Source organism: Glycine soja, chromosome 10 (genome assembly GCF_004193775.1).
Source record: "Glycine soja cultivar W05 chromosome 10, ASM419377v2, whole genome shotgun sequence".
Lineage (NCBI taxonomy): Eukaryota > Viridiplantae > Streptophyta > Magnoliopsida > Fabales > Fabaceae > Glycine > Glycine soja.
In genome coordinates, this window is record NC_041011.1 from 47,321,436 (window position 1) to 47,345,987 (window position 24,552).

The following is a 24,552-nucleotide window of genomic DNA, read 5'->3' on the forward strand; positions in this document are numbered from 1 at the left end:
AACAAATATATGGCATAAAAAATAAGGGTTAATTGAATCAGTTTTTTTCTTTCTAATATATTTTTTATGTTTAAAAGTCCAATTATAACAGTAATATTTGATTAACGCCCTGAAGATTGATTAAGGCATAATAAATTTAAGTTTAACACCAATAATTTTCTGAGGCTTAATAAATTCCAACTATAGTAATAATTATTGGCTAAGATTCAGTAGTGAAGTTTAACTATTAATGTCATTTTACTTTGTGACGATTTAACATCACAACTAATCTAATATTGTTAGTCCAATTTAAACTGTAGAATTAAATTAGTCTAAGTCTAAATTTAATCCTAAAAAAAGCTAGAAGATCAAATCAAAATTTAAAAATAAATTGGCGAAAACAAACCAGTTTAACCTTAAAAAAAGCATAAGAGATGTAACTTTGCCGGCAAAGATCTACTTTGAATCTTTGATGGAAGATACTTGGCTTTGAAAACACAATTAATAAAGTCATACACCTTGAAAGGAATGTTAAAACAATGTATTTCCTAATAGGTGTAATTATGGCGATCAACACTTAACATTACTGCTTTATGTATATAAGTTCCTTAAAAGTAAAGAGAAAAGAAAAATAGAATAAATGAAAAGCAAAAGAGTAAAAGCAGAACCATAACCACTGCCTCGATCAAAGCAGCAAATTCGACCAAAAGTAAACAAATCTAAATTTAGGAGAACCCATTTTCATGAAAAATTAATATATAACACGGTACATCACCACATATTTATAAATATATCATGCAGAGACTGACGGAATATAGAACGTGAGAGTTTACCTTCGGAAAAAAAAAGTGAGAGTTTTAAACCATATGATAATTTTCCATTTTCACAGCACCAACACTTAAATTTGTTGGTATCCTAATATTGATGGCAGCAATCTTAACTACATTGGCTAGCTCCATGCTTATCATTTCATGAGTCATGCCAACAATAATGACTTAAAGAATAGTCATCATATATTATCCACACCCTTATTCCAAACGAAAAATAATATGAAAAGAGTATTTAGTTAGTTTATATATGTAGATCATATTCAAATAACACACCATGAATATATATTAACCTACCTTTCGTGGCTACCATACCGTAATACGTACACACACAATGGATAAATGTTTGAACCAGAAACTTCAAGAACAAATGTTTGAATTAATTAAGTTCATATTTATAAACTTTAATAATTTAACGATCGCAATGGCCCCGATTCTGAATCTTGTCAGCGCATTTTCAATGAACAAGAAACAAAACAAACAGAAATGACTTGACAATAAGAAAGAAAACAAACAGAAATGACTTGGCAATAAGAAACAAAACAAAACAAACAAATTAAGCTAAAACAAATGTCAAGAACTAATTAATTAGGCGAAAATTTGAAATTTCCATGTTATTTGCTCGTAATATTTTGTCTGTTTGCTATGCTAATATATATGCTATACGGGCATGGGGTTCTTATGCATGTTTTCGGGTTCTGCATGCATGTATGCTATACTGTTCTTATGTTCACGGGTTCTGCAACTGTAATTTAATTTTGATGACAACATCATGGTTTTTTAAGTGTCCACACAATCGTAACGTAACTGCAATAGTCGTCACATTTTTTGTTCACGAGATATCAAACTACAAATGCAACAAAACCATGTGACCGCTATAACAAGTTAAAATTAACCTTGATGTATGATACATTGTTAGGTGCAGTTCTCACATGTGATAGTGGCACCCGACTACTTATTATTATTATTATTCAATAAAAATACAATTTAAAACCAATATGGACTCGTCTATCTCGATTTTAAGCACGAATTGAAATTCTCATTCTTTATTAAGCATATAAAAAAGAACCCAATTAATCAATAACATGTATATCACATGATGAAAAATTCTACATTTGGAGTTGTACTCTTAATTCGGAGACTTTTGGCCTTTATTACTCTCTTGGTCGGAATTATATTGCAAGAGCGAATTCTCCCTTAATATATATATATATATATATATATATATATATATATATATATATATATATATATATATATATATATATATATATATCACGAAATCATTTAATTTAATTTTTCTGCAATCTTATTACATATATTAAATTTTATATATTATTTGAATTAGTTTAAAATTTCCTTTTTATCTCTTATTTTCTTTTCTATAACTTTTTTAACTTATATTAAAAAATAAGTTTTAACAACCGAGACATTAATAAAAATATTATGTGAGATTTTGATAATGAATTTAAATCTAAAATAAAATTTATAAAATTCAACTTGTACAAATTTTTTTGGTAATGATTCAACTTCATTTATTCACAATATAATATCATATTTAACATTTTAAAATTTTTATTTTTTTTTTATCATACTTGCATTTTATTTTCTGAAAAGTAAAAAAATAAATTCCAATAAGCAAACTACTAAAAATTAAATTTAATTACATTTTAAATATATTTTTAAAAATATATAATAAAGTAAAATATTTTTTTTTCTCGTAATCGATCAAATTCAATTATTGGAGGATCATATTTACCTCATGAAAACGGCCGACACTAATTGATGTGGCAAACCTCAGATAAAAATATAGCATAACGCAGATCATGGTCTTTATTTTTATTTTTTCGTTGTTCCAAGTAAAATTAAAAATATATGATTGTTTGGCTGGGTGGAAAAAGATATAATTGAAAGACAGAAGATTCTACAAAAAATATTCAATTTTTTCAGTAAGATTTTACGTGAGCATATATATATATATATATATATTGATTTAGATATAAAATATCTATAAGCTTTGTTAATAACTAATCTCACTCAAAAAATATGATTAGTTAAATCAAGATTTTATTTAAGGATATCAAGCTCAATAATCAATAGCATTCAAACAACTGTTTGTTGGTAAAAAAACATTTTTTTAGTATAATGATTATGAATTATAAGTATAAATAAATTTATATTGTCATTTAATTAAATTATTGTTAATATGACTAATTAATGAACACAAACGAAAAGGCATTATTAATAGAGACGTGAGCCATAGCACATAGGGGAATAATAATTTTTCACATTTTATTCCACACATACATGCACTTACCGATGATTTCTCATGCTGTTGCTCATATATTACACCTCCTTCTATCAAATATTCATTCTCTTCCTCTTTGGAGTATAAATGTGAATATAAAATTACACATAATAATGAGAAAATTAAATAATATGTAAGTATCGAGAAAAGATCATGAACCTAAGCTTGAAGATTGAAGTGTAATGCCAAAGTTCGTTTTACCTAGTCATCGGTTTCATGGGTGAAAATCTTTTTGCTGTTTTATCCCTCGGTTTCCCAACACTTCCATCTTTGTTCTCGTTATGACATCCTAGGAAGTCACAAATTTAAAGGCCATTAACAAACACATGCATGGTCCTCGTCTCACATGCGTTGTTTTTGGGAAACAACACATTTACATATAGACAAATAAAACAGTGAAAAGCAAAAGGGTAAATGTTACTCCTACTATTATCATTGTTTGTTCTTAAAATGGCAAAGAATCTTTGTACCATGCAGCACCCGGTCATTTCGGGCTTTTGTCTATCTCTGCTTGTTTTTTCACACATGGTTTTGCATTAATGCATTATTCTTATGGTCTTAAACGCTTCACTTCAATTAATGCTAATTATGCTCTATGTATACATGTCTCTATATGATTCCATATTATTCCCTTCCATGAACATGCATGATGCATATACACTTGCTATGCTAGCTTTTCTGTGTGATTCAACTATAATATATATTCAAGGACCACATTATTTTGTTAAAGCTTCTTTTGGTTCTTTTCTTTATTCAGGCACACAATTAGTTCTTAGAATCTTGTATAAAATTCTTCCCTTTCTACCTTTTTCTCTCTGAAGGGAATGCTTTTGTGTGTGTGAGTCGGCAACTTGGACTGGATCACAAGCGATCATTCAGCGTGACAATAATAATGAAGCCGTTTATTTTGTAACCTTGCATGCATTAAAAGGACTATCTCACAAGTCACCTCACAGAAGCACATGGTGCGTTCAGTGTTCTTGTAAACACTTGTTGCTTTCTGAGTTTGAGGTTTGCATGTCATGATCATATCCACCCATCATTGTAATTGGTGTCTAATTGCATATGCAAATTTGCGTTTTTAAATTAATTATTCGTGTGTGTTCAGACTTCAGATTAGATTATTTTGTATTCAAAATAGTTTATAGTAAATATTAACAGGAGAACTTTGAGAAAATAAATAGGGGATTATTCATTTAAGCAAATCCAAAACATGCAAAGAGTAAACTCCTTATAGACTAATGTTTTCCTTTATTATCAAATGTCAATGTTAACATCTTTTACTCTTAAAATCAGCTTGGTGGTGTTTTCAAGTGTGTTTCTTTTACTAAACCTTGTTGATGATCTGTTTTTTTTTTCCTTTTGATGTTACAGAACAAAGAGAGCGAGGTTTTGAGCAGCAACTAGATGGCAAAGAAAATGGAGGGGTTTTGGAGCATGTTTTGTGGGAAATCTGGTTGTGCAGAGACAGGAGGGAACCCTTGCAATTATGATTTTAAGTTTTTGAAAGATCCTTCCACATGTGTCAACCATTTGCTGTTTATTTGCATTAATGTGTTGCTGCTGATCATGATCTTATTTACAATCCTCAAGAAGTCATCACAGAAACCATCTCAAGGTCTAATCCAAGTGCAAAGTTATTCCAAATTGCAGCTAGTGTCTGCCATAGCCAATGGCTCTCTGGGGCTAATACATTTGTGCTCAGGCATTTGGCTTTTAGAGGAGAATCTGAGAAGAACACAAACAGCTTTGCCTCTTGATTGGTGGATGCTCGAAAGCATCCAGGGATTGACATGGTTGCTGGTGGGTTTTACAATAACTCTTCAGCTGAAACAATTTCCAAGAGCATGGTTATATATATTTTCTGTTGTAATCTTTATGGTTTCTGGTATTCTCTGTGCTTTGTCCTTGTTTTATGCAATTAGTACCAGAAAATTGTCCCTGAAAGTAGCTTTAGATGTTTTATCTTTTCCAGGGATAATTTTATTGGCACTATGCACTTACAAGGAATCTAAGTATAGAGACACTGAGAGAGAAAATAATGAAAGTCTATACACCCCTTTAAAAGAAGAGTCCAATAAAGTTGATTATGTTAGTTATGTCACACTATATGCAAAAGCTGGACTTTTCAGTAGGATGTCATTTTGGTGGATGAATCCATTAATGAAAAGGGGTGAAGAGAAAACACTTCAGGATGAGGACATACCAAAGTTGGGGGAGGCAGATCAAGCAGAAAGTTGTTATTTTCTGTTTCTAGACCAATTGAACAGACAGAAACAGAAAGAACCATCATCACAACCATCAATTTTGAAGACAATAATTATGTGCCACTGGAAGGAGATTTTGATATCAGGATTCTTTGCATTGCTAAAGGTAGTCACTCTCTCATCTGGCCCTTTGCTTCTGAATTCCTTTATATTGGTTGCTGAGGGTCATGAGAGTTTCAAATATGAAGGTTATGTGTTGGCCATATCACTGGTCTTTACAAAGATCATAGAATCCTTGTCACAAAGGCAGTGGTACTTTCGCACCAGACTCATTGGTATTAAAGTTAGATCACTGCTCATTGCAGCAATTTATAAAAAGCAACTGAGGTTGTCCAATGCTGCAAGATTGGTGCACTCTGGTGGTGAGATAATGAACTATGTGAATGTGGATGCTAATAGAATTGGAGAGTTTCCCTACTGGTTTCACCAGACATGGACAACAAGCGTCCAACTGTGTATTGCATTAGTAGTGCTTTTCCGTGCTGTTGGGCTAGCAACATTTGCCTCATTGGCGGTGATAGTTCTAACTGTGCTTTGCAATACTCCACTTGCTAAGTTGCAGCATAAGTTTCAGAGAAAACTTATGGTGTCACAAGATGAGAGATTGAAGGCCACTTCTGAGGCTCTTGTGAGCATGAAGGTTTTGAAGTTATATGCATGGGAAACCAATTTCAGAAATGCAATTGAAAGGTTGAGGGATGTGGAACTCAAAAGGTTGTCTGCGGTGCAATTAAGAAGGTCATATAGCAACTTTCTCTTTTGGGCCTCACCTGTTTTGGTCTCTGCTGCTTCCTTTGGGGCTTGCTACTTGCTTAATGTTCCTTTGCATGCAAATAATGTTTTCACTTTTGTGGCAACTTTACGCCTTGTTCAAGATCCTATTAGAACCATCCCTGATGTCATTGGAGTGGTCATTCAAGCAAAAGTTGCATTTGCAAGGATTGTTAAATTTCTTGACGCGCCTGAACTGCAGAGTGAAAATGCCAAGAAAAGGTGTTTTAGTGAAAATATGAGGGGCTCAATTTTGATAAATTCAACTGACTTTTCATGGGAAGGTAACATGTCAAAACCAACACTGAGAAACATAAACTTGGAGGTTGGACCAGGGCAAAAGGTGGCAATCTGTGGTGAAGTTGGCTCAGGAAAATCAACTCTCTTAGCAGCAATTCTCAGAGAAGTTCCTATTACTCGTGGAACTGTAAGTTTTAATCTCTTCTATGCTTATAGAAAACACTGCAAAAACTCGTGATAACGTAAGTGTTTTTCAGTACTTGGATAACATTGCCACCTCTTATGCTTGATTTGGACAGTAATGTTATTATTGTGTTATTAGATCTGTGATTGTCTTTTTTTTTTTTTAATTGCAGATTGAAGTTCATGGGAAGTTTGCCTATGTTTCTCAAACAGCATGGATACAGACAGGTACAATACGGGATAATATATTGTTTGGAGCAGCTATGGATGCTGAAAAATATCAAGAAACACTTCATAGGTCTTCACTAGTGAAGGACCTTGAGTTGTTTCCAGATGGTGATCTTACTGAAATAGGGGAGAGGGGGGTCAACCTGAGTGGCGGTCAGAAGCAGCGAATTCAACTTGCTCGCGCTCTTTATCAGAATGCTGATATATATCTCTTGGATGATCCATGCAGTGCTGTTGATGCACACACTGCCACAAATTTGTTTAATGTAATGAGAAAAACTTCTTTTCTTCAGATACTATATTTGCTTTTTTTTTTTTACTTATAGATGGCTTTGAAACTTCACAGGATTACATCATGGAAGGACTTGCAGGGAAGACAGTCTTACTGGTGACTCATCAAGTTGATTTTCTTCCAGCCTTCGATTCTGTTTTGGTAATTTCCTCAATCTTAGGCATTGGTTTTGTCATTTTGGTTTCTTTTTCTTTCTTCTAATCAATAAATGTACGTTAGTGATTTAAAAGTTTTTGTCTTGTGTTTGTTCAAAGTTGTGAATTAACATAACAAGATCTTTTTACCTGCAGTTGATGTCTAATGGGGAAATCATACAAGCTGCTCCTTATCATCATCTGTTGAGCTCAAGCCAAGAATTTCAGGACCTTGTCAATGCTCACAAGGAAACTGCTGGTTCTAATAGGCTTGTGGATGTCTCTTCTTCCAAAGGAGACTCAAATACTGCCACAGAGATTAGTAAAATATACATGGACAAACAGTTTGAAACATCACAAGAAGGTCAATTAATTAAGAAGGAAGAGAAAGAGAAAGGAAACAAAGGGTTCAAACCTCACTTACAGTATCTGAATCAGGACAAAGGATATATATACTTCTATGTGGCTTCTCTTTCTCACCTTATATTTGTGATTGGCCAGATATTTCAGAACTTATGGATGGCTTCTAATGTTGACAATCCTTATGTCAGCACATTGCAATTGATTTTTGTGTACTTGTTGATAGGGTTTATTTCTGCATGTTTCTTGTTCATCAGAAGTCTTGTTGTAGTTTCTATGAGTATTCGATCATCAAAATCTTTATTTTTACAACTACTAAACTCCCTATTTCGTGCACCTATGTCATTTTATGACTCCACTCCTTTGGGAAGGATACTTAGTAGGGTAAGCATATCAAATAGTTTAGTTTCTTTTTCCTTTGCAGTGAAATGCAATGAAAAATTTAATATTTTGAATTTTATCTCGTTGTTCAGGTCTCCTCAGATCTAAGCATTGTCGATCTTGATGTCCCATTTGGCCTTATTTTTGCTGTGGGAGCTACTACAACTTGTTATTCAAATCTTGCAGTTATAGCAGCCATCACTTGGCAAGTCTTGTTTATCTCTATACCAATGCTTTACATAGCATTTCGCTTGCAGGTATTGAACAGATTTGATGAAAAGATTTATTTTGCTGTAAGGATTTGATGTCTGCTTTCAGTAATTAACATTGACAAAGCCATCATATTTAACCCCTCAATGCTTATGTTTAACTGCAGATGAATAATAATTCATATAGACTAACCTCTATACCGAAGTATCGTTTGACAATTCAAATTTATGATGTTTATTTAATTAGGAAAATTTTGAAGTGTATGTAGTCAGGATTCCACTTACGAATTAAGAAAACATTGGTACTTGAAATGGATGGTAAGGGTGAGAAATGGATACATATTGCACTAAGTTTTTTTAACTAGAAAGCAATCAAAAAGAAAATTTTCAGTATGGTTTCTGAAAGTTAGATCACTAAAGAATAAAAATAGAGTATCCGAATTCTGCCTAAATATTATAAGCAGTAGAAAGCATGATGCATATTTTACCCCTTCAGTGGATGAGAATTTACATTTTAATATTTTTTTTAACTCGTGTTCTAACATTGAAGCTATTTTTTAAAAATTATTTTTTATATATAATATAAAATATTCTTTGTTGGAAACAGAGGCTAATAAGAATTTTATTTTGTAGAGATATTACTATGCCACTGCAAAAGAATTGATGCGGATGAATGGCACAACAAAATCCTTTGTAGCTAACCATCTTGCTGAATCTATTGCTGGAGTTGAGACAATAAGGGCTTTTGAGGAGGAGGATCGTTTTTTTGCAAAGAATCTTGATCTAATTGATGTCAATGCCAGTCCTTATTTTCATACCTATGCAGCAAATGAGTGGTTAATGCTAAGGTTAGAAACAATCAGTGCAGTGGTCTTTGCATCCGCTGCACTTTGCATGGTGGTACTTCCACCTGGGACTTTCACCTCTGGTGAGCCTTCAGTTTTTACTATCTTTGAAACTACTGTCACTTTATGTTTCTTCTAAACTTTAAGAAAACAACTTTAAAATAAGTGCACTTTTGTAATAAGCAAATATGATTTGTTTCTAGAAATAAAAAAAACTGTTTATTTTAAGTAAAAATAATTTAGATAAACATATCAGAAAAATATAAAACTGTTTATTTTTATTAAAATAAGCGTTTTTTTAAATAAGCTTAAACAAACTCACCCGATATATGTTTATTTATTTTTATGTCAAACTATAACATTCACTCTTATGCAAGTATTTTCATCTCAACGTGTGATGTTATTTCAGGATTTATTGGCATGGCTCTCTCTTATGGCCTTTCATTAAACTCTTCCCTAGTATTTTCAATTCAAAACCAATGCACTCTAGCAAATCAAATAATATCAGTAGAGAGGCTAAATCAATACATGCATATACCAAGTGAGGCCCCAGAAGTAATAGAGGGAAATCGTCCTCCTGTGAATTGGCCAGCTGAGGGAAAAGTAGAATTACATGATTTGGAGGTAATAAAATGAACTAACTGCAAGTGATTTTAAAATTTTGGTGAGTTGATCACTGAAGTGCATGATTTTTTTGTTGATAATAAACAGATAAGGTACCGGCCTGATGCGCCACTAGTACTACGTGGGATCACATGCACATTTGAAGGAGGGCACAAGATTGGTGTTGTTGGCAGAACAGGCAGTGGAAAATCCACTCTTATAGGTGCCTTATTCCGTCTAGTGGAGCCAGCAGGTGGAAAAATAATAGTTGATGGCATAGACATTTGTTCTATTGGACTTCATGACTTGAGGTCACGCTTTGGTATCATACCTCAGGATCCTACTCTTTTCAATGGCACAGTCAGATACAATATGGACCCCTTATCTCAGCACTCAGATAAAGAGATATGGGAGGTAGCAACTAATAATATCTTGTTTTTCAACATGTGTATTAAGTCCTGTTTGAATAAAGTTTTCTATAGACATTTATAGGAGGCAAAAAATTAAGAAGGTAAATTCCAATAGTTAAAATCAACTTATACTATATGCGCTTCGATCAGCTTTGGAAAAATTAAATGAAATAACTTCTATGAAAATTAAATGCATAAATTGATTTTAGCTCATAGAAGAACTCAATTCATTTTACCTTCTAATTTTCTTTTCCTATATGAAGAAATTTATCCAGATAGGACTTTATTTAATAATAACAAGAGGAAATTTTGCTGGTAGTTTATCTTTTCTTGGCATGGCTGAAGTGGACTAAATGTTGCTTGCTTGTGAAGGTTCTTAGGAAGTGTCAGTTGAGAGAAGTTGTTGAAGAGAAGGAAGAAGGGTTGGACTCCTCAGGTACACTTTTAAGCTTTGTTGAAACAACACCACAATAATCAAGTCTTGTTTGATTAACGAATGGCTTGTGATAAAACTGTCATCCAGTTGTTGAAGCTGGGGCAAATTGGAGCATGGGACAACGACAATTGTTCTGCTTGGGGCGTTCCCTTTTGAGGAGAAGTCGGATACTAGTGCTTGATGAAGCAACTGCATCAATTGATAATGCAACAGATTTGATTCTACAGAAAACAATTAGGACAGAGTTTGCAGATTGTACTGTAATCACGGTTGCCCACAGAATACCAACTGTGATGGATTGCACTAAGGTTCTTGCCATTCGTGAAGGTATGTTGCATCTTATCTGCCCGTTATCTAATATTGCACATGACTTTTCATATTAATCCATAGGCCTTGCTAATGCCGCCTCAAAAGAATTTTGTTCTAGCAAGTTGACTAGGTTGCAAATCATATGAGAGTTCTCCTACACTGCATGAGAATTATAACATATCATGTGGTTTGACAGAGAAAAAAGAGTAATAATACATAATCACCTCGTTATTTTAAACACCATTCTAACATCTCTTATTTTTTCTCTATCTCTCTTTTCTTATCACATCATAAATCCTATCATATCTATATTTTTCTCTCTCTTTTCTCCCTCTCTCTAGGTGTTTATGTAGCATTTTTTGAGAAAAAAACATGCTTACACATTTGAGCAAAGGGTAATAAATATAAGCATGGTCTAGTTGATTCAGCATTTTGAGTTTTATCACACAAAATTATGAATCCACATGATATGGTCTAGTTGGTTTCACATTTGAACTTCTATGGCATAAAGATGTGAATAAAACATTTGATTTTGTTTTAAGAAAAAGAAAATTATTATTGATTTTGTTTTCAGGAGAATTGGTGGAGTATGATGAGCCAATGAACTTGATGAAGAGAGAAGGATCACTGTTTGGACAACTTGTCAAGGAATATTGGTCTCATTTGCAGTCTGCTGAATCACATTAAAGCTAGAAATGTTTCATTTTTATTGATGTCAATCTAGTCCAACCCTGCCCATAGACTAAACGGATTGGAAAAGTAGACTCACTTTTTCACCAATTGATTTTTCAAAATTTCTTGATATTTTTATTTTCTTATTCTTTGAGTTTGTTGTTATGAATTAATATGTTGCTGGATTTGTCGTATTTATATATTTTTTCTTTTTTAAATTAGATAAATAAACTCAATCTTGTAACGGTCGTTTTAATTCCCTATTAATTGTTATTGTTGATGACTTACAATGGCTTTTGAACAATTATTACAGCTCCATAGGATTATAATAAGAATGATTTATCATTATTAGTAACGAATCGATTGGAAACCAATCCACAAAAACTAAACTATGTGATAGAAGTTATTGCCGATGCCCGATCAGTACGATGCAAAAATTATATAAAAAGACATAGAAGCTGGTTATATTATAGCTTTAATTACTGTTATACATGCACGTCCTCTATTTATAAATTCACATATTTAAATTTTTACCCATCAACTGACCTTAACAAATTTTAGGATCAAGTAAGAAGAGAGATAAACTCGTGCCAACCCATATATATCACGCTGACCCTATCTACTATTGAAACACAAGACCTAATACACAATAAATATGTACATAGAACAAGATTTAATGGCTTTTGAATTCTTATCTGCAAGCTAGTGTCTTTTAGCTTGTTCCTTAGAAGTCACATTTTCTGACATGGGAGAGAGGTTTAGAGTGACGATGGGATTTGAAGAATTCAATACAAATTTAGATTTGGATCTGAAATGGAATATGCTGCAATTTTTTTTTCTTATTGATGGTGCCTATCGAAGTTATGGATCCTGTTGAAGCAATTTCTATTGTTTAGAACGGCCATAATTGTTTAATAATACATTTAAAACACTAAGGTATGTGTCCAAGAAAAAGGCGTGACAATATAATAATCTATTGTTTTTTTTTTTTTTTTACTTTTTTAGTTTAATAATTATATATTGACCGTATAAAATAATTTTATATCATTCAAAAAAGCTGCTGCAAATATTACGAAACATCATAAGTTTTTAATAACTAAAATCAAGCTTTACATTTAGTTTAAATCTGAACCAAACAATATAGTTTTGGCTGACTGAAGATGGTTGTGGTAGTGAGTGTTAACATAATTGGGATGCATTCCAAGGGGTGGACTTAGAGCAATGTGTACTTGTATTCTCTTATTTTTTAAAATTTATTAAATTTGTAAATAAAATTTTATATTTTTATATTTTATTTTATTTATATAATTGAACTTATTAATTTTTTTTTATAATTTAAATTTATTAACTTAGTATTTTGAATCCGTCACTGTCACAAGAGTGCAGTTGTTCATTTTCAAAAAAAATATTGTAATTGATTATCATATTTCTCTAAAAAAATTAATACGGTAAAAAAAGCTTTGACGAAGTGAAGAAATCCTCTTTTTAATCACATGATTAATCTCTCATACTTTTTATATATTTAAAAATTAAAATTAAAATTTTTATATTTCAAGAATCATTTTGTGATCATCTCACTCCTTCAGAAATCAAAATATATATTAGTATTTATCCATATAAATATGATTCGGCTGCAACAGTGAGAGCCAGAACAGTACCACACTAGGACAGCCACATTAGGAACCAAACCAACGACAAGATTTACAGTTCAGAAGCCTACTACACACATGTGAGTGTTGAAAGATGTCAGGAAATTGACGTACAAAAATTATTTACTAATGTTAATCAAAGAATGTCTTTTAAGTAACACACGTGTTGTCTCTACAAATTCATTTCTCGCCCAAAAACAGAGTAGCCTTGTGCCTTGTCTTGCATAGTCTCTAAGGAAAATAAAAATAAGAAAAAGTGAAGTAGAATGACATGAAACATATAATAAATTTTAAGGTATTTAATTTGAGAGAGATAAAATAGAAATAGGAAAATTAAAAATTACGGAAATCATTTTTTTCAGCTACAAGCGATTTTTTTGCATTATAGTTGATTATTATTTTTTCAAAATCAATTATTTTTACGTTATACACGTTTTTGGCGCTTGTAAATGGCTATTAAACACCTTCATCTAGCCATTTTTGGCAGTTTTTTTAATCGATAGAAGAAAAATCGCTTGTGAATTTTATTTTTTTGGGTACACAAGTAGTGAATATAGCTGCATAGGGTGGTCGTGGTGATTTTTATTTTTAATAAATGAATGCACATATTCAAATATTTCATTTATTTAATATTTTTAAAATGACATCTTTATTTTAAAATAAAATTCATAAATACATAAAAACAAACAATTAAGAGATGAATAAAAAAAACAATTAAAGCCATAAATATCCATTATTCTCCCCTAATACTACTTAATAAATAATGAACACGAATAAAAATAAAAAAATAAAAAATGATCTAAAGTACCCCTATTTGATCAGAAAAAAGTCGCGCCAAAACTTATATATTTTTATTACGTAAAAGATGCAAAAAGATAGTAGTTATTTTCAATTTGGTCATCGTTTATTGTCGTCAACACATTTTTTAATTTGGCTACTACTTTCTTCTTGAGTCTAAACTCCACTTTTATATGGATAAAAATAATCATATAAAATTTTAGAGTGAGAGATTATGTTCGATTTTTATTGTATATAAAAAAAATTTTAGACCAAAGAGAATCATGTTAGTTGAAAATATTCGTTATCTTCACAGAAAAAGAAACACTAATTTCCACAGATATTAGAATAAAAAAAGTAATTTATTTATAGAAATAATTGTAAAATTTTCAATCAAAAGATATATTAATTAGCAAGGGAGTCGACTTTAGAGTAAGAAAAAAATGGACATGACTTTTTTACTGTTTTTTTTCACCCATTAAAATAACAATGTTTGTATTAATATTTAATGATGATATTTAATTTTAAAAATTATGAAAATTATATGGCGAGGAACAACACAGAAAAGACAGCCCAAAAGGATAAATTCGAAAAAAACACAGTAACATACGTGAGCCATGACGACATCGTACCTAGCTCTGATATCATATGATAATAACCTTATACATGCAGTTACAATGCTTATTTATGGCTATGCACACGTTCATTCTTTAACCCATCACTAACTTACCTTCTCTTTTTCTTCACTTGCTGTCTTTCGTTTTCTCGTTCATCCAGGAACCCTTTACAATCCCCTTAATTACGAAACAATTAAACATCATCTACGTACGTTGTTTTCGCGAAACAGTACTTTCACAATACTGAAAAACAACATAAGAACAAGGTTTAAGCGCAAGAAGTTAACTTCTGTCTTTTTTTTTCTTTTTCTTTTGCTTGTTATTAATTTAAGCGTAAACTGTCCAATACAGTTGTTTCTAAGAGGCAAAAGCAAGGACGCGTTGAAATGGCAAATACGTTTGCGTATCGCTTTTAGCCACCGATCATTTCTGGCTTCGCTGTTCGCACAATATAGGTTTGTATCTATTCCCACTTTTGTTTATTTGTTAAATTAAATGACTCGTTTTCCATTCCTCTATTTTAAAATGTTTTCCTCTTTTTTTAGTATTATCATAACAATACTTCAACTGTTGGTTCATTCCTTCATAGACTCAAAACAGCAACCGGACATTTTTTTTATGTGTTTTTGTTCATTTCCATGTTTTCTTAACAATGTGTGTAAAATCTTTACATTCTATCTCTCACCATCTTCTGTCTAACTTGAAGTTATATTGTATTCGATACTATATCTCAGTGTATTAGAAAAATAAATAAATCATGTTAGGAGAAAAATATCTATGTCCTGAAAAATTTATTAGTGCTTTCAGTGAAAATAATTTGTACAAATCAATATCATGGTTAAAAAAAAGGGATTGAAAGTGATGAAAGAGAGAGTGAAACCTAAGGACAGAATTAGAGTTTAATTTTCATGTCTCTGAATCTCATGTATCCATTAAAAATTTGATAACAATTTTTAAGTTGATATGAATTTTATGGTGGTTATAGTACAAGTAAATAAATTTATTATAAATGATGGTGCAAATCTTTTATATTACCAATATATACATATATATGTATTGATTAAAAAAAATGAGACTGAAATTCTAGCACGTCTCTACTTATTATACTCTTTCCTAGTGAAGTTTATGATCAAGTCTCGTTACATAGTGTGTTCTATTTCTAAACTAGTGACATTCACATGAATTTTAGAAGACAAGAGAGTGTGTATTGAAAAGAGAAGGTTGGAGAAGTTAATTATACTATTCCACTTCAGAAAACAAAAAACAAACTAGTATTGCCCCTTTATGATCATATGTATCTACTATATATCTACTAGTTGGTGATAAGTGACGACTGTATGTGCACATTTATATTTTCAAGTTTATTTCTCTTTCATCGAGCTTTTGATCTAACTAGTAAGAAAGATGGAGAGATATTATATGCGTGTGTGGCATGTTTGCAAATGTGTTTCTTTTGCTAAAGCTTGTTTTGAAATTGATCAGTTTCAAAGTTTTAGGACAAACATTTTTGCTCAACAAAGGCATTTTTTTTTTTTGTTACAGAGTTTGAGCAGCAAAGAGAAGTAAAGGAAAATGGCGGGTTTTTGGAGCGTGTTTTGTGGGGAATCTGGTTGTTCAGAGGCTGGAAGAATGCCTTGCAGCTATGATTTTAGGCTTCTCATTGATCCTTCCACTTGTGTCAACCATTTGTTGAATTCTTGCTTTGATGTGTTGCTGCTTATCATGCTTGCATGCATTATGATCCAGAAATCATCATTAAAACCATCTCGTGGTCTAACACAGGTGCAAAGATATTCATATTTTCAGCTAGTTTCTGCCATAGCCAACGGTGCTCTTGGGTTGACACTTTTGTGCTTTGGCATTTGGGTTTTAGAAGAAAAGTTGAGGAAAAACCAAACTGCGTTGCCTCTTAATTGGTGGTTGCTAGAAATCTTTCATGGATTAACATGGTTGTTAGTGAGTTTAACAATAACTCTTAAGTTGAAACAACTTCCAAAAGCATGGTCAAGGCCTTTTTCTGTTCTAATCTTCTTGGTTTCTGATTTTTTCTGTGCTTCATCAGTGTTTTATGCAATTAGTAGCAGAGAACTATCCCTTAAGATCTCTTCAGATATTCTATCTTTTCTTGGGGCGATATTATTGTTATTATGCACGTATAAGGAATCCAAGCATAGGGACACTGACAGTGAAATTGATGAAAATCTTTATGCCCCCTTAAATGGTGAGTCCAACAAAAATGATTCTATTAGATATGTAACCCCATTTGCCAAAACTGGATTCTTTGGCAGAATGACATTTTGGTGGTTGAATCCATTGATGAAAATGGGCAAAGAGAAAACACTTCATGATGAAGACATTCCGCGGTTGCGGGAGGAGGATCGAGCAGAAAGTTGTTATTTGCTGTTTCTGGATCAATTGAACCGACAGAAACTGAACGATCAATCCTGGCAGCCATCAGTTTTGAGGACAATAATTTTATGCCATTGGAAAGAAATTTTAATATCAGGATTCTTTGCATTGCTAAAGGTAGTTGCTCTGTCTTCAGGACCTCTTCTTCTGAATTCTTTTATATTGGTTGCTGAGGGTAACGAGAGTTTCAAATATGAAGGTTTTGTGTTGGCCATATCACTTTTCTTTACAAAAAACATAGAATCCTTATCACAAAGGCAATGGTACTTCCGCTGCCGACTCATTGGTCTGAAAGTTAGGTCGTTGCTAACTGCAGCCATTTATAGAAAACAATTGAGGTTATCCAATTCTGCTAGATTGATGCACTCTAGTGGTGAGATAATGAATTATGTGACTGTGGATGCTTATAGAATTGGTGAATTTCCCTATTGGTTTCACCAGACTTGGACAACAAGCTTTCAGCTATGTATCTCATTAGTAATACTTTTTCGTGCTGTTGGATGGGCAACAATTGCCTCCTTGGTGGTGATAGTAATCACTGTGCTTTGCAATACTCCACTCGCAAAGTTACAGCACAAGTTTCAAAGCAAACTTATGGTGACACAAGATGATAGATTGAAGGCTTGTTCTGAGGCTCTTGTGAATATGAAGGTGTTGAAGTTGTATGCGTGGGAAACCAATTTTAGAAGTTCTATAGAGAGATTAAGGAATGAGGAGCTCAAATGGTTGTCTGCAGTGCAATTAAGAAAGGCATACAACACCTTTCTCTTTTGGTCCTCTCCTGTGTTGGTCTCTGCTGCTTCCTTTGGGGCATGTTACTTTCTTAATGTTCCATTGCATGCAAATAATGTTTTCACTTTTGTTGCAACTTTGCGCCTTGTTCAAGATCCAATCAGAACCATCCCTGATGTTATTGGGGTGGTCATTCAGGCAAAAGTCGCGTTTGCTCGGATTGTCAAATTCCTGGAGGCACCTGAACTTCAGAGTGTAAATATCACACAAAGGTGTCTCAATGAGAATAAGAGGGGTTCAATTTTAATCAAGTCTGCTGACTTTTCATGGGAAGATAATGTATCAAAGCCAACACTGAGAAACATAAATTTGGAGGTTAGACCAGGGCAAAAGGTGGCTATCTGTGGAGAGGTTGGCTCAGGCAAATCAACTCTCTTAGCAGCAATTCTCAGAGAAGTTCTTAATACTCAGGGGACAGTAAGATTTTATTCCTTTTTGGCTATTATATACTTTGCAAATTGTGATACTTTCATTGGTTTATAACTTAGATGAAATTTTCACCTTGTGTCAGCAGTGTGTTAGGATATCTAGCACAGAAATTCAACTTACTAGATTGCATTTTTCTGCCCTTCATTAGAGTAATAATTTTGTTAATTGATTTGATTAATAGGTATCTGATTTTCTTTTCTGAATTACAGACTGAGGTTTATGGGAAGTTTGCCTATGTTTCTCAAACAGCATGGATACAGACAGGTACAATAAAGGAGAATATATTGTTTGGAGCAGCTATGGATGCTGAAAAATATCAAGAAACACTTCACAGGTCTTCACTATTGAAGGACCTTGAGTTGTTTCCGCATGGTGATCTCACTGAAATAGGGGAGAGAGGAGTCAATCTGAGTGGAGGTCAGAAGCAGCGAATTCAACTTGCACGTGCACTATATCAGAATGCTGATATATATCTCTTGGATGATCCATTCAGTGCTGTTGATGCACATACTGCAACAAATTTGTTTAATGTAAGGAAAAGTTCTTTTCTTCAGGTACTACATTCATATCTTGGTGTTATTATATTTTTACTTATAGATGGCTTTTCAACTGGACAGGAATACATAATGGAAGGACTTGCAGGGAAAACAGTCTTGCTCGTTACTCATCAAGTTGACTTCCTTCCAGCATTTGATTCTGTTTTGGTAATTGCTTTCATCTTAGAACACTGGTTATGTCATTGTCAATGTCATTGTTTCATTTTCTTTATCTGCATGTAGTTAAATTTAATGGTTATGTCATATTAAAGCACCAGCTGTAAATTAGCATGGCTGTAATTATTTCTTTGATTACAGTTGATGTCAGATGGGGAAATCATAGAAGCTGCTCCGTATTACCATTTGTTGAGCTCAAGCCAAGAATTTCAGGACCTTGTGAATGCCCACAAAGAGACTGCTGGTTCTGACCGACTTGTGGAAGTTACTTCTCCGCAGAAACAATCAAATAGTGCTAGAGAAATTAGAAAAACATCTACGGAGCAGCATTATGAAGCATCAAAAGGTGATCAATTGATTAAGCAAGAAGAGAGAGAGAAAGGAGACCAAGGGTTCAAACCGTATATACAGTATCTGAATCAGAACAAAGGATATATATACTTCTCTGTGGCTGCTCTTTCTCACCTAACATTTGTGGTTGGCCAAATATTGCAAAACTCATGGATGGCCGCTAGTGTTGACAATCCTCAAGTCAGCACTTTGCAATTGATTCTTGTTTACTTGCTGATTGGAGTTATTTCAACACTATTCTTGTTGATGAGAAGTCTTTTTGTAGTTGCTTTGGGCCTTCAATCATCAAAGTCTTTGTTTTCACAGTTACTGAACTCCCTTTTTCGTGCCCCCATGTCATTTTATGACTCCACTCCTTTAGGAAGGATACTTAGTAGGGTAAGCATATTAAACAGTTTTTTCTTTCCCCTTACAGTGCAATGCGATGAATGGAAGCCTTTATGCTTTGACTGTTATTTCCTTGTTCAGGTCTCCTCAGATCTCAGCATTGTGGACCTTGATGTCCCATTTGGCTTTGTTTTTGCTGTGGGAGCCACTATGAATTGCTATGCTAATCTAACCGTTTTAGCTGTTGTTACTTGGCAAGTCTTGTTTGTCTCCATACCAATGATTTATTTTGCAATCAGCCTGCAGGTAATGAGCAAATTCTTCTTTGGATTACATTGCATGGATAATTTGGTGTTTCTTTCTAACTTAATTTGAGAATAGCATCATTTAACGACACATTGTTATTGTTTGACAGTAGATGAATACATGACATAAATAGACTTCATACCTGTATTAGTAGACAATGTAGGTTTTTGAAACTTATTCTATCTAGAAAAGATTGAAGTTTAAAATAACAATTGCAAAGTGTTTGATTTAACCATGGTTTGACTTACAAATTAAGGAAACACATGTACAGGAAATGGGTAGTCATACATTGATACACAAAAAGTTCTGTTCATCAGAAAATAATCATATAGAAAATTCAAAATATGGAAGCCCTTTTATCCTTTTTTCTTTTGGAAACTTCGTAATAATTTTTCATATATTTAAAATACTCTTATTGGAAAGTAAACATACTAACCTAATTGTTTCTTTTATATAGAGATATTACTTTGCCTCTGCAAAAGAACTGATGCGGCTGAATGGCACCACAAAATCCTTTGTTGCTAACCATCTTGCTGAATCTGTTGCTGGAGCTGTGACAATAAGGGCTTTTGAGGAGGAAGATCGTTTTTTTGAGAAAAATCTTGATCTGATTGATGTCAATGCGAGTCCTTACTTCCAAAGTTTTGCAGCAAATGAGTGGTTGATTCAACGATTAGAAACAGTCAGTGCTGTTGTTCTTGCATCTGCGGCACTATGCATGGTTGTACTTCCACCTGGAACTTTCTCCTCTGGTGAGACTTTACCTATTATTGCTTTTGAAAATGTCACTTTTACTGTTCTTTTAATATCGCGCAACTAATGTTTTTTTCCCGCTCTGTCTGATGCAAGTTTATAATTTCAACATGTTCCAGGATTTATTGGCATGGCTCTCTCTTATGGCCTTTCACTTAACATGTCCTTAGTATTTTCAATTCAAAATCAATGCAACATAGCCAATTATATAATATCAGTGGAGAGGCTAAATCAGTACATGCATATACCAAGTGAGGCTCCAGAAGTAATAGCAGGAAATCGTCCTCCTGCGAATTGGCCAGTTGCTGGTAGAGTACAAATAAACGAATTGCAGGTATTTGTTACTATTGTTAGTCAGGTTTCACAATGTCCTGAAAACTTGTAGTTGAACACTCGAACAGAAGCATATAATTTACTTCTTGATATCAAAACAGATACGTTATAGGCCTGATGCGCCACTAGTACTTCGTGGAATCACATGCACATTTGAAGGAGGCCACAAGATTGGTATTGTTGGCAGAACAGGCAGTGGAAAGTCTACTCTTATAGGCGCCTTATTCCGTCTAGTAGAGCCAGCAGGTGGAAAAATCATTGTTGATGGCATTGACATTTGCTCCATTGGTCTCCATGATTTGAGGTCCCGTTTTGGTATTATACCTCAGGATCCTACTCTTTTTAATGGGACAGTCAGATACAATTTGGACCCATTATCACAACACTCTGATCAAGAGATATGGGAGGTAATAATACAAAGTTTGTTATTTTTCAGTATGTTGCCAATTCTTTTATGTTTGTCTATTTCTGCTTTCCATGGTACACGTGGACTAATTGCAGTTTTCATTTCATATGAAGGCTCTTGGGAAGTGTCAGTTGCAAGAGACTGTCCAGGAGAAAGAGGAGGGATTAGACTCTTCAGGTACAACTCTTCATGTTTTGCTGTCACAACTTTGCAGTGACTGGTTCCTGATTAAGTACTAATGACTAGTGACTAATTGTAATGCAGTTGTTGAAGCTGGAGCAAACTGGAGCATGGGACAACGACAGTTATTCTGTTTGGGGCGTGCTCTTCTAAGGCGAAGTAGGATATTGGTGCTTGATGAAGCAACTGCATCAATTGATAATGCAACTGATTTGATTTTGCAGAAAACCATTAGGACCGAGTTTTCAGATTGTACAGTGATCACAGTAGCTCACAGGATACCAACTGTGATGGATTGCACTAAGGTTCTTGCCATCAGTGATGGTAAGTTTTACATTAACTACTCCTTTGTTCCATCATTCTCGTTGATTACATGTTTTTCCAAGCTAAACTATAATTCAGTCATTTGGTAATTAATAGATAAGTTAGAGAGTAAAAATTAAGTTGTTCATCTGTGCCACATGAGAATTCTAATATACCTCACTGTTTGACCAAAGAAAAAATTTAGGAATGTTGTTGAGTATAGGTCTTCTTGAGTTTACTTATAGCTACTAGCTAGAGAGGGTAATAAAATATGAGATAATAGGTGTATCAGCTTCTTAGCTTCGATCACACAAAATTATGAATTATGATGCAAAATTTGAGGTACTTGATCGCACGTTTAAACATTTGATCCTTTAGTTATTGTCTTATATGAAAATGAAATGACATTGTTTTTCAGGGAAACTTGTGGAGTATGATGAGCCGATGAACTTGATAAAGAGAGAAGGATCACTGTTTGGGAAGCTTGTTAAGGAATACTGGTCTCATTTTCAGTCTGCAGAATCTCATTGAGGCTGAACATGGCTCTCATATCTTTTTCTCTGGATTAATAAGAAGCCAAGAAAGTGTACATAGTAGGATGTAAAGTGTATTATATTTGGAAAACCCTGAGGCTTGAGAAGTGAGAAGTGGGAAGTAAGAAGAAAATGGTGCAATGGTATTCTAATGTACCATTTTCTAGAATGACTTTGATCTGTTTTACAGTGGAAAGCTCCATTATTATCAATCGTTGCTTATAATTTCACATTTTTTAGCAACATTTCACGTTTTATATAATCCACACAATTAATCCCACAAAAGGTACCCAACAATTTAAAAATGTGCCATATTTTAAGTGTGAAACAGGTGAAGTACCTAATATAGTTAACCAAAAAGTAGATATCTTTTCTATCTGGCTATTTTCCCCTCGTCTGTGTGCGTGGAAAACTGAGTGAGATCTAGGTTACTCAACTTTTTTCCATTCATAATTGGAAAAATTATTGGATGTTATCATGAGGCTTTCTATGCCAACCATTTTTAGTTCTCTGTCTGCCAAAGTCTTCTTCCCATGAGTAACCAATTAAGATGATATTTTGTTAACACATTTGCACAATCACCTACCAGTCCTCAATAACAGAGTTTCATCTAAAAGAAACTATTTTTTTTTTGGTGAGACAAATATAACTATTTTTTATTGGTGATAATTTTGTTTTACGGTTAATATAGACAATAAAACTTAAAGAATTTAATACTCAGAATTCAAATTTGAATTATAAATTAAATTAAAATTTTAAACAATCTCTTGCCAAATTGATTCACATTTTGTGATAATTACCAACTAACTTAGAGAAACAGCTCAGCATATTTTTAGGCATATATACACGTGTCTTTTGGTGCAGACTCTGCAGAGTATACGCTCTATAAGGTTGACTCTAACAAGCAACAACAAACTAAAAATAGATATGGGGTACATGTACGTGAGAGAGAAAGGCCGGTGAGGAGTCATAGGGTAATTTTTTAATAGAAAATTAAATATGATTTGTTATAAGAAAGATTCACTAAACTCAATATAATCCTATTGGCAAATTAAGTACTTTTAAATAACGAAGAATCACAACCTTAACATAATTTTGTTTCTGGTTACACACGAAATTAAGACACAGCAACAAACTTCAGTCTAAAGTGAACTACTCCTGAAGAGTAAACATAGACTAACGAGGAATTGAAATAAAAAAACTTACTATGTTTACCAAAATAAAAAAAATACTTAACCCAACTATTTTTTTTTTCTTTTAATTAAACTTAACTAATCTCAATACTAACTTAACACAAACTTCCTATATCATACAAGATCGTGACTATACGCGATTTTTTTGTATTTATACAAAATCATATATGTAGAGATTATCTTATACTAAAAATAATTTTTCATCCTCATGATTCATTTTCTTAAAATTTAATGATTATAATAAGTTATTAATCTTATTCATTAAATACTAAGGAAATGAATAATAGGAAAGATGAATAATTTTTCTCTTAATATAAATTGATTTCTCCTTTTATATATATAATTACACTACACTGATATAATTTTGACTAAGTATACATTAGCGTCCCGCTTTTGACTGAAGTTTGTTGCTGTGTCTTAATTTCGTGTGTAACCAGAAACAAAATTATGTTAAGGTTGTGATTCTTCGTTATTTAAAAGTACTTAATTTGCCAATAGGATTATATTGAGTTTAGTGAATCTTTCTTATAACAAATCATATTTAATTTGTTTGTTGCTGTGTCTTTATTTCGTGTGTAACCAGAAACAAAATTAATGTTAAGGTTGTGATTCTTCGTTATTTAAAAGTACTTAATTTGCCAATAGGATTATATTGAGTTTAGTGAATCTTTCTTATAACAAATCATATTTAATTTTCTATTAAAAAATTACCCTATGACTCTCACCGGCCTTTCTCTCTCAGGTACATGTACCCCATATCTATTTTTAGTTTGTTGTTGCTTTAAGAATAATTCTACCAGGATAAGTTATTTTAACAATAATTCTTATCCCGATTAGTCTCATTCTCATCATCAGTCATTTTTTATTTAAATTTAATGGATAAAATTAGTGACAGGATATAACCAGTAACTATAAAACTAAATTACATGTATATAACTAAATTGAAAACTATTTTTCTTATGAGAACTAAAAATTAAATCAAATAATTCCTAGTGATCATTGTGCCTAGCTCTGATCATTAATTACC

General features: G+C 32.8%; 2 protein-coding genes across 4 annotated transcripts; both read left to right on the forward strand.

The window, feature by feature from the left end:
- The first annotated feature begins 3,847 nt into the window (after positions 1-3,847).
- Positions 3,848-11,741, forward strand: LOC114372316 (ABC transporter C family member 10-like). The gene is made up of 12 exons (XM_028329816.1): positions 3,848-4,079; positions 4,489-6,579; positions 6,749-7,069; positions 7,150-7,236; positions 7,386-7,973; positions 8,063-8,227; positions 8,813-9,107; positions 9,434-9,648; positions 9,736-10,041; positions 10,410-10,473; positions 10,561-10,800; positions 11,357-11,741. Exons 2-12 carry the CDS (start codon positions 4,522-4,524, stop codon positions 11,467-11,469), a joined length of 4,452 nt encoding a protein of 1,483 aa, XP_028185617.1. The 5' UTR covers positions 3,848-4,079; positions 4,489-4,521; the 3' UTR covers positions 11,470-11,741.
- A 2,841-nt stretch (positions 11,742-14,582) lies between these two features.
- Positions 14,583-22,575, forward strand: LOC114372315 (ABC transporter C family member 10-like). Of its 3 annotated transcripts, XM_028329815.1 has the most exons (13): positions 14,583-14,763; positions 14,849-14,952; positions 16,040-18,115; positions 18,337-18,657; positions 18,745-18,831; positions 18,982-19,569; positions 19,660-19,824; positions 20,282-20,576; positions 20,697-20,911; positions 21,012-21,317; positions 21,430-21,493; positions 21,581-21,820; positions 22,218-22,575. In XM_028329815.1, the coding sequence occupies exons 3-13, from the start codon at positions 16,070-16,072 to the stop codon at positions 22,328-22,330; spliced, it is 4,440 nt and encodes a 1,479-aa protein (XP_028185616.1). In that variant the 5' UTR covers positions 14,583-14,763; positions 14,849-14,952; positions 16,040-16,069; the 3' UTR covers positions 22,331-22,575. The 3 variants fall into 3 exon arrangements, with proteins under 3 accessions (XP_028185616.1, XP_028185614.1, XP_028185615.1); XM_028329813.1 differs by having other exon boundaries at positions 18,337-18,831; XM_028329814.1 differs by lacking the exons at positions 14,583-14,763; positions 14,849-14,952 and adding an exon at positions 15,616-15,717 and having other exon boundaries at positions 18,337-18,831.
- Positions 22,576-24,552: the final 1,977 nt, after the last annotated feature.